Genomic DNA, 15,953 nt, shown 5'->3' on the forward strand with positions numbered 1-15,953 from the left:
TGCACTGCCTTGCGGGCACTGCCTTGTGTGCACTGCCTTGTGTGCACTGCCTTGTGTGCACTGCCTTCTGTGCACTGCCTTACGTGCACTTGTGTTCACTGCCTTGCGTGCACTGCCTTGCGTGCACTGCCTTCTGTGCACTGCCTTCTGTGCACTGCCTTGTGTGCAATGCCTTGTGTGCACTGCCTTCTGTGCACTGCCTTGCGTGCACTGCCTTGTGTGCACTGCCTTGCGTGCACTGCCTTGCGTTGGCACCATAGGATCTTAAACTCAAACCTAAGTGCTTGAGTTTGACTAAGGCAGCTGTTTGAGCATGGCGAAGATGATATCTGGGTCTTTTTTTTCTGCATCAAAGTGGAGTGTGAGACTGATGAGGGGGACGTAGGTAAGAAGGGAAGATCTCAGTTGATGAGGTGTCTGCTGGGATGGGGGCTCAGAGCTGAGAGCCCACGTATGAGAACCATAGGAACCATTCACAGGCCGCACAGCACTGCCCTGGGCTGAGCCATGCTGCTTTGATTTTGACATTTCATCCCATTTGCAGCGGTGCCTGGAATAGACAGTTCACCCTGGTGTTTTGTGATGCTGAATCTTACACAGCCCAAGAAGAATCGTTGGCTTTGACTTGCCCGAGGATGTCTTCCTGTGAAGTTTGGGTCCACTTGAGATCAGTAGCTGCCTACTTTTAAAACTAAAGTGATCATATTCGTGCTGTCTGTCGTGGAAATGAAGGGCTGGGGATGTGGCTCAGTGGGCAAGAGGTTGTGTGGAATCAGCTGGTGAAGGACTAGAGACCTAAACCAGCAGTATAGTGCCTGCCTAGAATCCTCCAGAAACTGAGTATGTGATTCAGTGATAAAAAAAAAAAAAGTTGTGTGTCAGAGGTCCTGATTCAATTCCCGGGGCTCCAGAGTGTGTGCATGTGTGTGTATAAGTGGCTCGTATATTTACAACCAATGAGAGCCATAAGCACACATTTTCCTAGCTAAGTAATTTAACCTCTCAGAGCTCTGCCATCTATACTTACTCCTCAAGGTCTTTATAAGATTCTACGACAATGGACAGGGACCTACCGTCATCCTGGGGGCTGCAGCTGCTCAGAGACTGTTGCCATGGAGGGCTCCTTCCTTGTGTATTGTTGGTTATCATACTTCCTGGCATTTTTTCTCTTCTTTGCAATTTGTTCTCAAGCACTTTATGTTTCCCTTTGCCACTGAGATGGAAGTTAAATAAAGCCATTAGGCAAAGAGTCACGTCAAGACCTAGCTTGTGCTTTTAGCTCATGGTGAAATTAACCTGTTTTTTTTCCTGGTTCAACTGCAGCAATTCTCCCTCCCCCCCCCCCACACTGAACCCATCCACCTGCTGCCTGGTGGTTCCCTGATATTTATTAAATGTGTTAGGTTCCTGGAACCTTCTCTTCCCTGCAGACCTAATCTGGCTGTGACTGTCCCAAAGAGAAAGGGGAGATGGACACGGATAAGGTCCCACATTCATTCCATTTCTTGGCTTCCTCTTGGTTTTTATTTCTCCAACTCTCAGTGGCCTCTGTTTCCAAAAGAAGCTCCCAGTAAATATTCAGATGTGAACCCCAGAGCTTGGCATAGCCTGGGCCTCTCTCTTCGTAGAAATATCCCCACTACCACATGAACTGGATACTTGAGGTACAGCCCTGTAATGCCAGGACACAGGAGGTGTGGAGGCAGAAGATTGGGAGTTCAAGGTCATCCTCAGTTACATAGTGAGCTCAAAGTCAGCCTGGGTTACAGCAGACCCTACCTCTGGATACATACCCTCCAAGCATATATACAGACTGTGTAAACTGAGGTCATAATTTCTTATGTGCTAAGATATGTTAAAATCTTAATTGAAGCTCTATTGGAGGTCACATGATATATCTAGAGGAGGTGTTTTAGAGTAACTCTTTCTCCTCCTTCTTTGTAGGGTTATCCAAATCACTGGGACTCATCGAAGGGTATGGTGGGCGGGGCAAAGGAGGCCTTCCTGCCACTCTTTCCCCCTCGGAAGAAGAAAAAGCCAAAGGACCTCATGAGAAGTACGGCTACAATTCCTACCTCAGCGAAAAGATCTCCCTGGATCGGTCTATTCCAGATTATCGTCCAACTAAGTAAGTTCCAGCTGAGCCCTGGCAAGGGGCTGGCTAGCTTTGTCTTGATCTGTGATACGTTCCCATCTATTTGTAACCACAGAGGGATCTTCTATTTTGAACTCTCTCTTCTATAATCAATCAAGGGCTCTTGTTGCTTAGGAAACACTGGCTAAATAAAAAGTTAAGGGCTGGTGATGTGGCTCAAATGATATCGTACTTGCCTCCTATGAGTTCTGGAATGAAGCCCTGGGTTCCATCACAGACACTTCAGGAGTGGTGGCACAACCCCTGAATCCAGCACTGGACAAGTGGAGCCAGGGGTATCAGGAACTCAGGACTGAGGTAAGAGGCCAGCCTGGGCTAAGTAGCTAGTTTGAAACCAGCCTGGGCTACATGATTCCATCTCAAAAAAGAAAGAGTACCACTGTTATAAAAGTAATAAAAAATATAGAAAGATACTCAATATAAAAATTCTTAAATTTAAAATACCACCATGGTATCCTTACCTAAGCGTGGTAATTGTTGATGTTTTGATGTCTATTATCCTTTCTCTATCCATCATCTGTCTGTCTGTCTACCTATATCTGTCATCTACCTGTCTATCCTCTATCTACTGAACTTTATATTTTGTATTTGTTGGTTTTCAAGACACTGTCTTGCTGCATGTAGCTCAAGCTAACTAAAACTTACTATGTAGCCCAAGTCAGTCTCAAACTCATAATCAATCCTCCTGCCTCATCCCCCCACACCAGATGATGGGTTTACAGACATGAGTCACTATGCCTAGCATATTGATAATATTATATACTATCACATACTAATACATGATAACACTAAAATATTATCATTGGGTCTGTTTTCTATAGATTATGAGCAATGTATCAGTTTTGTCTTTTTGATTTGATATCATAACACAAGCACACGTGTAAATGTTTGTATTCTTATATGTACACATATGTGTGTAGGGGGTGTACGGGCAAACATGTGCATGAAGATGTGGAAGACAGAGGTAGATGGCAACTATTTTCTCCTACCTCTCTCCACCTTAGTTTTTGAGACAGGGTCTCTTATTGAATCAGAAGCTTCTGATTCAGCTGGGTTAGCTGACTGGCCAGTGAGCCCTAGACTCCTCTTGCCTCTGTCTTCACAGGGGTTGTAAGAGCATGCTGCCAGCCTTGGCACTTTCATGGGTCCTGGGGATCAAATTTGGATCCTCATGCTTTCACAGCAATTATCTCTCCAGCCCCAAAAGCATGTGGGTGTAGAGACAGGCACTGGGGCACAGATAACCTACAAGTTCATATACCCAAAGGATGGTGACTCTCCCACCCTTAGCAGCCACCAAATTCCAATAGCTCCTCCACTAAGGGTGGGCTTGACACCCTCCCCCATCGAACTAGAGCTTCAAAAGTTCCTATTTACTATGTAAGAGCTCACTCTGGTTTCTCAAATCTCCATTTTCTTTAGATTTTCAATGTCTCCTTTTTATTCCCATTTAGAATGTGCCCTCGCTTGCGGTAGATTATTTCTTTTTTTTCAAAAGGGTTTTGTGCAAATCAGTTAAGTATCCTGGTTACTGAGAAAAATAAATTCAAGATAAAGAAAATTATCTTAAATGGATTTAAAATTACAGCATTAGCCGAGAAACCCGTTAAATCTCTCTCTCTCTCTCTCTGCCTAATAAGCGCACATTCATTTTGAATCACTGGGAAAAAAATATACATCACCCCCTTTGCATGCTATTTTGTCTTCCTGGACTTGTGTTCTCAGAAAACATCTGGCGGTTTTCACTTCCTGGTGCTTTCTGATTAGCCTTTCTTATTTCCATGTTGGCAAATAAACATGGCCCCGTGTTTCCCTCTCTGATGAGCCCGGAAAGGCCTCCAACATGCGGTGTATTAGAAATGGCTCATCTGAACAGATGTCGATGAGTATCTATGATGCATTCGGTAACTGGCTTCACTATGGAGGTGCAATCCTGCAAGGGGCATAGTCCTAGGTGACTGACTTCTTGTCTGGGGAGGGAAACAGGCAAGCAAGGCTGTCCTTCCAGTGCAAGGTGACCTATGTGGTATGAGATCCTGTGGTATGACGATTTTGGGGGAGCTTGACAAATGTCTGTTCTCTCAAGACATGAAGACTTTTCTTGTTGCTGTGGCAAAATGTCTAAGAAGAAGACGTTTAGGGGAGAAAGAATTCATTTTGGCTCACAGTTCAAGGGTGCAGATCATCATCATGGGGAAAGCATGGTGGCAGGAGTGTGAGGCCCCTGGTCACATTGAATAGAAGGAAAGAGAGAGAGAGAGAGAGAGAGAGAGAGAGAGAGAGAGAGAGAGAGAGAGAGAGAGATGTATATTGATGCTCACCTCACTTTCTCATTTTTTATTCAGTGTGGAAACCCAGTTCATGAGATGGCCCCACCCGCATTCAGGCTATGTCTTTCCACCACACTTAACTCTATCTAGAAAATCCTTTGCAGACATGTCATGAGAATTGTTTTCTATAGTCATTTTGAATCCCATCAAGATGGCAGTAGAGATTAACTATCCCAGGCACTAATGTTAGACCATCAGTGCTCGGTGCACAGCGAGATTACTTGATGTTATTTACAGGAGCGTGGGTAGCCTCCAATGGCAACACTACCAAAGAAAAGGCCTCCCTTCCCCAGCAACCATTAACTATCAATAGATTCTCAGGGAGGAGTGGGGGCCTTGTGAGCCTCTCCCCCCAGTGATGGAACATTAATCCATCCCGTCTAACACCAGTCTCTTGCAGGGAGAATTCAAGGGAGCAACACGTGTGTCATTCCTGGAGACCAGTAGCCTACAGTAGCCATGGCAACTGTACGCACAGGGTGTGAAGGGAGGGTCTGAGCACCTCTTGCTTGAGGTACTATCCCCAAGCTAAGGAAAGCTTGAAGGATACGTGGGATGAAACATCTAAAGAGGAGACTAGGGTAGGAATGGACCAGACCAGGAGGACAGCAAGCAAACTTAGGATGTGATTCTCTTGCAGTAGATTGTCTCAGCATCCCCGAGTGGTGTAGCTTGGTGGAGTGAACCCACATTCACTTCTGGTTCCTCCTGAAGCTGCTAAAACGATGGGAAAGAGGCTCAGAGCATAGAAAGGGAAAACTAAGTAAGATCATTGGTGTGGCAATTTGAATGTAATTGGCCCCTGTAGGGAGTGTCACTATTAGGAGGTACGGTTTTTATTGGAGTGGGAATGGCCTTGTTGAAGGAAGGGAATCATTGTGGAGGTGGAGTCATTTGAGGTTTCCTGTGGCTGGGATACAACCCAGTGTCTCAGTCGACTTCCTGTTGCCTGCAAAATGTAGGACTCTCAGCTACAACTCCAGCGTCACTTCTGCCTGTGTCTTACCAGTCTCCCTGCCATGACGATAATGGACTGAACCTCTGAATCTGTAAGCGAGTCACCACAATTAAATGTTTTCCTTTATAAGTGTTGCCATCATCGTGGTGTCTCTTCACAATGATAGAAACCCTAAGACGATTGGTGGCATCACCCAGCAAACACATACAGGACTTTGGAAGATGGAAAGAGGATGGATAAATGGTAGTTAGCAGATAGATAGAGAAACCGAGATCTAACTTTTCACGTGAGACGCATTTAAGTTCGCTTTAGTTTTATTTCTATGGCTGTGATAAATACCCTTGCAAAAAGCAATTTAAGGAAGAAGGTTTTTTTGGCTTATAATTCCAAGGCACAGTGCATCATTTCAGAAGACAGGGACTCAAGCAACTAGTCATGTCACATTCCTAGTCAAGAACAACAACAAAAAATTCATTCTAGCTAGCTTATTTGCTTGATGGTGGTTCTCAGCTACTTTTATACACCCAGAGTCCAGCCCAAAAAGTACTGCCCCTCATATTCAGGGTGGGGCCTCCCACCTCAATTAACAATCAAGACGCTCACACACATCCCAACCTGATATAAGCAGTCCCTCAATAGATTATCTCCTAAGGTGATTGATTCTACATTGTCAAGTTGATAGTTAAAACTACCACTCACCAGACTGTTAGAGCAGAAGAATACAACCTGATCAGATCACCAGAGACCCACTGTTGCAATCACTTTCCAGGAGAGACCTGATCTGAACAATGTCTCCCCATCCTATGTAGGTCTATGACACCAGCCTAATGATTCCACTGAACTCCAACTTGGTCAACTGATGAGTTTTTTGGGTGTAATTTCAGAGCACAGGTGACAGGCAACTTACAGGGCCATGAATGACCCCAGAGCAGCTGTTCCACCAAAGCCCATCTCATAACAGATGGCAACCTCAATAGATGCTGTACCATGGAGATACACCTTCATCTTCCACTTCCGAGATAGTCTAGCATCTCTTAAGATCCCTCGCAGCTGGTGGTGAGCCAGGAAGAACAATGGCCAGGATCCCTGATGATGGTCTCAAAAGCCTCCACTCCCTACTTCTGTTAGGAAGTGCTAACTTCATTACTACTACCACAGACCTAGCTATCTATCATCGATCACTGTGTTTTTGCTCAAGCTGTTGTCATAGCTACCATGCCAAGTATTGTCTCTACTTCCAAAGGAAGACAGGATGGTCATATGATTTCTGGAAGAAAAGCCATGTACTACCACCCAGTACCTGGACAGGCGAAGACAGGTTTTTCTTTTGACTGGGTGTGGGTAGGAATGGGAGGATTGTAGTCAGGTCCCTATTTTCTGTTGTTCTAGTTTCTTTTCTGTTGCTATGATCAACCATTCTGACCAAAATCAGCTGGGAAGAAATGGTTTATTTCATTTTACACTTTCAAGTCACAATTTATCATCTAAGGAAGTCAGGGTAGACATCCAAGGGAAAAGCTCAAAACAGAAACCATGAGGAACATCACATGCTTGATTATTGGCATGTTCATACTCTTTTAGATACAAGCCAAGACCACCTGTCTAGGAATGGTGCTGCCCACAGTGGGCTGGGCTCTCCTACCTATATCAGTGACTAATTAAAACAAGCCTCCCACAGACTGCCTCCCCCCACAAGCCAGTCTGATCTGGGTGATCTCTCAATTGAGGCTTTCCTCTCCTAGGGCTCTAGGCTCTGTCAAGGTGACAATTAAAGCTATCCAGGACACCTGCCTTCACATCTGCATAGCCAGAACCTGTTCCTGTCGTTTGACCTCCAAACTCTATTTTATAGAGGTAGCCTACATCAGAATATACTCAATAGCTGGGTGGTGGTGACGCACACCTATAATCCCAGCACTCAGGAGGCAGAGGCAGGCAGATCTCTGTGAGTTCAAGGCCAGTCTGGTCTACAGAGCCACTTCCAGGGTTACACAGAGAAACCCGGTCTCAAAAAACAAACCAACAAACTAACAGACAAAAAAAGAATATACTCAATGTAGACACTTTCCAGCCTTGTGATCTCTCCAGGCTCTCACACTTCTCTGTTGTTAAAGTTACAGAATCCACTTGGCAGAAACCAAGATGACTGAAGGAAGAGGCCAATGGATGATAGCAAGGGTGACTCAGTCTGTTGTTATACTTCATCTTTATACGGCGTTGTTCATTTTTTGTTTGCGATGTGTGTACTGCGTGTGTGTGTGTGTGTGTGTGTGTGTGTGTGTGTATTTGTGGATGATGCAGGTCAGTCTCAAGTCTGGTTCCTCAGGCGTTTTCCGCTTTTTTATTTGAGGCAGGATCTGTTCCTGGGACCACGGCTCACCTCTATAGGCTGGCTAGCTAGCAAGCCCCAGGAAGCCTCTTGACTGTCTCCACTTCCTCAGCGTCCCATTACAGGTGTGTCCACTGCACCTGAGTTCCTGTGTGGGTCCTTAGGACCAGACTCAGGTCCTCAAGCTTGCACGAAAAGCACGGCACTGACTAAATCATCTCCCCAGTCCTAGCACACTTAGTCTGAGACTAGAAAGATAAACGCCCCAGACATCCTTTCAAAGAGTCCATTATCAACAAATAAACAAACAGCAACAATGGGGCGAGGGGGGAGAAGCCTTAACAATAATAACAAATGGCATTTGGAGGAAGCGAAGAGACTCAAGGCTTTAAAACTATAATTGACTCCCAGGGATCACAGGCTGCTTTGTTTATGAAATGAGAACATTTCTGCTACAGAAATAACCATAATCAAAATAAATCCCATAAGTTTAAAATTGAGCAAAAATAGGCAAGTCTGCGAAGGGTTGGAAAATAGCACCGGGGAAATCATTTGGATAAGTAGCGATAAAAGAAGTTGGGAAAAATGGAGAGGGGGTAAAATGTAGTTTTGCCCACCTGTATCTCCCATCATCCAAGGCCTAGGGAACGTGGCGGAAGGGGGTAAGGAATGTAAGAGCCGGAGGATTGGGAGAAGTGTTGTAAAATGCTGTCTTGTGGACAGGAGTTGGCTGCTGTGCACACGAGTTCCCTGTGGTTGTGGTTACTTGCAGACCAACAAGCCAACACGAAGTCAGATTCCACTGGGCAGCAGAAAGTAAACTCTTTGGGTTTGAAATAGAAGGAAAGGGAGTGAGGTCAGGTGCGTGTGGAGGAGGTAACAGACTTGTTGCTGGGTGTTCTCGTTTCATGTTTGTTGTTGTCAAGAAACACTCTGACAGAAAGTCACATGGGTGAAGAGTGGAACTTACAAGCCCAGATCATCATCTGTCACTGAGGGAATCCAAGGTGGGAGTTACGGTAGGCTTTCTTATTATTCTATGTCTATATCTGTTATTGCGTCTTATTGAGACACTTAACAGCCAACAATTACAGAAGAAACCATGGAGGAATGCTGCTTACTGGCTTGCTTGCATGGCTTGCTCAGCCTATTTTCTTATAGCAGAACCAGACCAGGGGTGACACCACCCACAATGAGCTGGGCCCTCCCACATCATCATCAATCCAGAGCGTGCACCACAGACGTGGCTATCGGCCAATCTGGTGGGGACCTTTTCTCAATTAAAGGTTTCCTCTTTCTAAGTAGCTCTAGTTTGTGTCAGATTGATGTAAGACCCTGCATACCAGAGAAACAAAGTAAAGCCAGGGCTGGGGAGATGGCTCAGTGCGTAAACACAAAGACCTGAATTCAGATCCCCAGCACGCACCCAGATCTGGGAATGGAGGCACGCATCTGTCACCGTACCGTCGAGGGAGTGGGAACAGAGAGCCCTCCGGATTTTGCTGACTAACCAGTTGAGACATTTGCTGAATTCTGGATCCAGGGAGAGACCCTGTCTTCAATAGTAAGGTGGGAACTCACAAAAGACACTCAACATGGATCTCTGCCCTCCATCTGTGCATGCACATTTTTGCACACACGTGTGCACACACAGAGGTTTGTTTGTTAAATAAAGTAATAGCAAACAATCAAAAACAAGAAATGGCACCTGAGTCATTGTTGTTCGGAAAAACAGGGAATACAGAAGTGATATGAAATAGTCTGTGCTCTGTTTTAATAAAATTAAAGTTCTACTAAGTCAAAATATGTCTTCAGAATTCCATGAAACTATAATAGAAGTGCAATATGTATCAATACAATATGTGGGCTGGCAAGATGGCACATGTAGTAAAGTCCAGTGACTTGAGTTTCATTCCTGCAAGCCACCTAATGGAAGGAGAAAACCAGCCCCTGCAAGCTGTCCCCTGACTTACACACACACACACACACACACACACACACACATAAATTAATTACTGCAATTAAAAGTAAAGATGAATATTATGTGCAAGGCAATTAGATACAGTGAGGGAGGTTTAAAAATTTATTGAATAGTGCTATCCCGTGTTCTCTTGTTTATTTTTGGAAACTCTTTGTGAGATAAATCTGAAAGTGGAATTTGGGGTGATTCGGAGAATTGCCCCAGGCTATACAAGATAAAGTCACCCTTTGCAAGTTCTGAGTGCCACACAAAAAGTGACCAAATTAACCTGTGTTGTCTGCAAATTAGTCCCCCTATCAAAGAGTGGCAAGGGGCTCTTCCTGGAATAAGCTTCTCCAAAAATGAGTCCTGGGGCGCAGGAGACAGAACTGCCTGGGATTCTAACATCTTCTCTTTTCTAAGGAAGTGGTCTCCCAGTGGTGGTGTGCTGTGTTAAATCCCCTCAGAACTCTCCCAAGGATCGTGTTTGGGGAGCGGATTAAAGTAGATGGATTTTATTAGAGTTTTAAGCAGAACTCCAGTTGTCTTCATTCTAACTGCTCTTGAGAAAACCATTTTCCAAATACATATGAACGATATCAAGGGTAGTTGCAAAATTAACCCCTTGCTTGTCCAATCTCCTTCCGGAACTTGTTTTCTTTTTTTCCTCTTTATTTGAATTCTACAGATCTCTTCCTATGGCTTGGACAGGCACTTTAAATTCGTCTGAATCTGGAACTGTCAATCTTTGCATTTTTTCATTTCCCGAGTGCTTTAAAGCTGAGGAAGATAGCATCCCTCCCAAGGCTTATAAATATTCCATTCCGGCTCGGTTGTCTCTGATTGTCTTACGTTTCACCCTCCATTCACACAGAATTTATTGTAGAATATGACACAGGTTTGGGAGCTTTTGTTCCAAATGTCTGTATTTATTTATTTATTTACAAAGTGGCCTTTTCAGAGTAATTCTGCAAGCAGTCCCCTTTCCCTCCTTGTGGGGGAAGAATGCATTGCTTTTTTTTTTTTCATACAAGTGGTTATTTTCCAGGTTGTACGTGTATTCTTTTGGCCCATATCTCTTATTTTCCTGTTCCATTTTTTTGTTTTAAAATAAATTATTAAAAATGGTTGCATGACTGATGTCCTCTGGTTGTCACAGAGGAGCAAACCATAGCTAGGTCTGTAGGACATCAAAGATGGTGGGAAGGCAAGTATGTGGGCTGTTTAAAGTGCTTTGGGCCAGGTCCAGAAAGACGAAGATAAGAGACCGAGGGGTCCTGGGAGCAGAAGAGCCCTGCAGAAATGACCTTTATTTTTTCCATTGTATCTTACTTATTTAATTCTGTATTCAACACAATAATCGTTGTGTGTTTATGGAGTGTGAGGTGGTAATTAGATGCATGTATACGTGATGATCAAATCAGGGTAGTTGGGATTTCAGACTCATTAAACGTTGTGCATGTCTCGATGGCATTCCCCAGACTCCTGTTTGCTGGCTCTCCATGAGATGTGTAACAAGCCACTGCTTCTGGCCATTGTGCTGCAGCAAACCAGTAATTCTGTATTGTGTGGAGGTGGGACTGGAACCCAGGGCCTCACACATGTGGGCAAGTGTTCTGCCAAGGAGCTGCATTGCCAGCACGTGTAGTGGCATTCTTTAAAGCTCTCTCTCTCTCTCTCTGTGTGTGTCTGTCTGTCTGTCTCTTTATTGCTCAGGATTTAGCCCATGGATATGTGTGCACACACAAGTGTGTGTGTGTGTGTGTGTGTGTGTGTGTGTCTGTCTGTCTGTCTGTCTCTTTATTGCTCAGGATTTAGCCCATGGATATGTGTGCACACACACAGGTCTATGAGTGCGTGTGTGTGTGTGTGTGTGTCTGTCTATTGCTGGGGATTTAATCAATGGATATGTGTGCACACACAGGTATGTGTGTGTGTGTGCACGCACATGCTAGTGTGCATGTGCATGATCAAAGGACAACCTCAAGTCTTGATCCTCAGTCTCCACCTTGCTTGAGGTGGAGTCTCTCTCTTTTCTCCCGATTACCTGGCCTCGGAGCTTCTGGGAATTCCCATCTTAGCTCCCATCTTGCCTTAGGTACGCTGGGATCACTGACAGGTACTGTAATCTAATCCTGAACCACACTCCTAGCCCCACCCGGGGGGATTCTAGGTGTGTGCACCATCTCTGAACTATACTCTTAAACCCAGCTTTATATGATATCTGTGGATTTGAACTCAGGTCTTCAGACGTATGCAGCAACCCAACAACCTCTTTAGCCCACTTGACTGAGGCTTTCGTTTGGTTATTTCATTCATTTGTTTGCTGACTGTGTGCACACATTTGCATCATGGCACGTGTGTGAAAGCCAGAGGATGACTTGTGGGTGCTGGTTCTCTTCACAATCCTCATATAGGTCCTGGAGATTGAACTAACTCAGGTCATAAGCCTTAGCACCTTTCCCCAGCCTCTTTATTTAGTACTTTCGCCCTCCCTATTTGATGAGGCCACACCCATGTATAATTGAGAACATGTAGTATTTGCCTTCCTGAATCTGGCTTATTTCTCTTGACATGCTATTTTCCACTTCCATGCCTGCCGTAACCATTAAGGGAATTTGATTTTCTCTCTGGATGCATACTCCACCATGTAGATATATTACATTGTCTTTATCTACTCATGCTAATGGATAGCTCCGCTGCTTCCATGTCTTGGTCCTCTGCAAGAACAGCAAGTGCTCTTGACTACTGAACCATCTTCCCATCCCTCTCCTACATTTTCTTTCAGTAGATGTGTGTTTTACAATGAGGCCGTTGATCGATTTTCATGAATATTTTTTGTATGCCGTAAGAGAGGGGGCTCTAACTTCATTCTTCTGCACATGCACAGTGACGCTCATTGAAGAGGTCGTCTTCTCTCCAGTGTGTATTTTTGACACTTTGGTGGGTAGTCAGCTCGGCCTGGTGCTGCAGGCCAGTCCATCCCAGCCACTTAGGAGCTGAAACAGACTGGTAGAAAGCTCAAGGACTGCCAGACTTACAAAGTGAGTCCTGGGACATATGGGGAAAACAGTAAAACATTGTCTCAAAATAAAAGGAAAACAGGGTTTGGAGTGTGACTCAGCAATAGGGCACCTGCCTAGAATCCCCCAGTGAGGGGCCAGGAGTGTGACTTAATCTTAGAGTTGTACGGCATGTGCACAGCTCTGGGTTCCATCCCCAAAGCTAAAAGATATGGAGGAGGAGGAAGAGAAAGAGACTTCCACAAAATCAGCAAAAGGCAGCAGCTAACTGGATATGGATGGGAGGTGTATGTAGCAGTTTCTCGAACGGTGAATTTGCATTTGTGGTACTGCGGATCGAAATGCGGGTTTCCCATGTAAAAAAGCAGGCGCCGCAGCACTGAGCCATCATCCCCTCGTGTGATGGTTCAAGCTTGGGGATGTACAGTGGAAGTGATTTCCTAATTGGGAGTAAGGATCCTCCCATGGTTCATATTTCGTAGAGAAGATGGTACCTCTGCTTGACCACAGATTTCCATGGTTACAATTTCCTTGAGATGACCACATGATGTACATCTGTCCAGCTTCGTTTACTGTTTGCCAGTGTGTATGAGTGAGGTTGATGGCCCCAGCATCTAGCCAAAGCTTTCTAACTCCTGGATCCTATGCCTTGTCGTGATGTACCATTCAGGTGATGCTGTGTTCGTTATCTGGGTGTTCAGTTATCCCATAATCTGGGAGAGAGACCACCTTGGTGAAGCGAAGTCTGTCTGCTTATTAGAGCTATTACTGCAACCCCTGTGCAGGCTTTAATACTACATCTCCCTGCTCAGACAGTGTGTGTTATTGGTGAGCAACTCCTGCTGTTGTTATTGCCAGTTTCTCCTCTGGCCTCCTGTTTAATAAATCCACATGTCAGGGTCCTTTGGCATTTTTTTTTTTTTTTTTTTTTTTTTGCTTCACCAAGAAAGGGTCCTTGTCTTTTTATTCCTCTCACCGACCCTGGTTCTAGCCAATCATATCACAGCAATGTCTCTTCTATGCACGCATATGTGAGGCATCTGTGGAATGCCATCATGCTGAGCTTGGGTGAATGCAGGTCAGGTCTGGATCAAGCATGGGGGGGATGCAGTCATACTGGCAAAAGTGGCTTGTCTACTTAGTGTGACAAACACCTGACAAATACAATTCAAGGAAGAAGGGTTTATGCTGGCTTGTAGTTTAAAGAGACAGCATGTCATGGCAGGGAAGGCTAAGACACAGGAATGTGGGAGGCCTGATCACAGAGCGTCCATAGTCGGGAGACAGAGAGAGATGGATGCTGGTGCTCAGCTCACTGTCTCCTTTCTATTCAGCCAGGGATCCCAACTCATGGAATGGTGCCCTAGACACTAAGAGTGAGTATTCCCACTTCAGTTAATCCCATCTAGACACTCACTCATAGGCATGTCCAATGGCTTGTTTCTATGGTGATTCTAGAGCTTGTTGAGCTGACAACCTCTATTGACCAGGTATTTTCGGTGCCTTCTCTGGGCCTATGTGGATTGCGATGCTATGTTTCAATGGGATGAGACTTTCCAGATTTTCCTCCCATGAAAGAACAAAGAACATGCATGATCATTGGTCACATGACTAGACCCTTTCTATCTGAATCATATCTCTGATGATTGGTATACCTTGGTTAGTTTCCCTTTGCGCTCTCTCTCTCTCTCTCTCTCTCTCTCTCTCTCTCTCTCTCTCTCTCTCTTTTTCTATTTGAGTATTGGGGGATTCTAGGCAGGTGCTCTACCACTGAGTCACACCCCCAGCCCCTCCCTGGGGGGATTCTAGAAAACTCTATGAAGGTACTCCACCATTGATCTATGCCCAATCCCTGGTTTTCACATGGTTTCAAAGTGACTTACAGAAAGTGAAGCATCCTAGGTGCGACTTTCTCTTTCAAAGACGCTCACCCAGAGGAAGCTGTCCAATAAATACTCGCTGGTTGAAATAATAAATAGGTCCAGGCTCAGGAGCCTGTCTGATTCACTGAGCACGATAATTATTCCCTTTTATTGACTGCCTTTTATGTTTTTGTCACTGTGCTGCATGTTTTATTGATCTCATTTTAATTTAACCACTCTCTGAAGTAGCTGTTCCCATCTCTGTTTTATAAATGAGGCCAGGGGGGCTTGGAGAGGTTCAGAAGCCTGACTTAGGTAACATAGGTACAGTGGAGCCCTGACCCATGCCCACCTGTGTGCTGTGTGAGACTATGCTCACAGCTTGTGAATGCTGCCTTCCCCATCATGCATTCTCTCTAAGATGCCATGCCTACCCTCACCTCCCCCAGCTGCGGAATGGAACCTTCTAATCACACTGGTATTGATAACCTTCCAAGCCTGCAACATGGAATCTTCTACTCACACTGGTAATGCCAGGTAGGGAAGAAAGTATGAGCCCTTTGCAGAATCTCTTTATTTCTATGTCTCAGACTGTCTGTCCCTCTGTCTCTGTGTGTGTGTGTGTGTGTGTGTGTGTTTGTGTGTATGTGTGTGCATCTGTGTATCTCTCTCTCTTTGTGTGTCTGTTTCTGTCTGATCCCTCTCCCTCCATCCCTCTCTCCCTTCCTGTGTGTGTATATTCCACTGCTTTAATTTTTTTGTGTTGATCTCCTTTATGTCAACTAGCTGGCATCTTAATACCAAAAGACCTTTAGTACTTGATGGCAACATTGCAGGCTGTTGTGTAGCAATTTTTACCTTATGTCCTGGAGGGAGACTCATCAAGATTCAGGAAGTTAACAATTTGCTAGTCTCAGGAAGTTTCTGAAACTTATAACTTTGTATCCATTGAAGACGGCTGAGGAGAGGAGAATCTCCCGTCATCCACCCTGCTTGCAAGGAGCTCCAGGGCTGCAGCTTTTGCGAGTCATCACCCCTTCTTGAGTGGGTTTTACGGTCACAAAGGCACCTGTGAATTATGTGTGCTTTTGTAAGTAACTCTTCAACCATGCTCCCATAAATAACTTCAGAAAACTCATTCTTGTGCTTTGGTAGAATTTTTCGTTTGTTCTGTTATTGGTGCCCTGTGTGGTACCAGGAGATGTGTTGTTCAGGTCCTGCTCAGGAAACGTACTCAAAAGATGGATTTGCCACTGTGAGAGGGTATTCAATCCTAAAGTTTTCTCCTGATGGGTTCCTGGGGAGTTCAACAGTGGAGCCCATAACTGGTGATTCG

At 44.9% G+C, this 15,953-nt stretch overlaps 1 protein-coding gene across 1 annotated transcript in view; it reads left to right on the forward strand.

Annotated features, from left to right (window-relative positions):
- Galnt17 (polypeptide N-acetylgalactosaminyltransferase 17) overlaps nt 1-15,953 on the forward strand; it is a 427,390-nt gene that overhangs the window by 161,166 nt on the left and 250,271 nt on the right. The window contains exon 2 of the mRNA XM_013350719.2: nt 1,945-2,128. Coding sequence (XP_013206173.2) covers nt 1,945-2,128 — 184 coding nt within the window. The remainder of the gene's footprint in view (nt 1-1,944; nt 2,129-15,953) is intronic.

Source organism: Microtus ochrogaster, chromosome 2 (genome assembly GCF_000317375.1).
Source record: "Microtus ochrogaster isolate Prairie Vole_2 chromosome 2, MicOch1.0, whole genome shotgun sequence".
NCBI lineage: Eukaryota > Metazoa > Chordata > Mammalia > Rodentia > Cricetidae > Microtus > Microtus ochrogaster.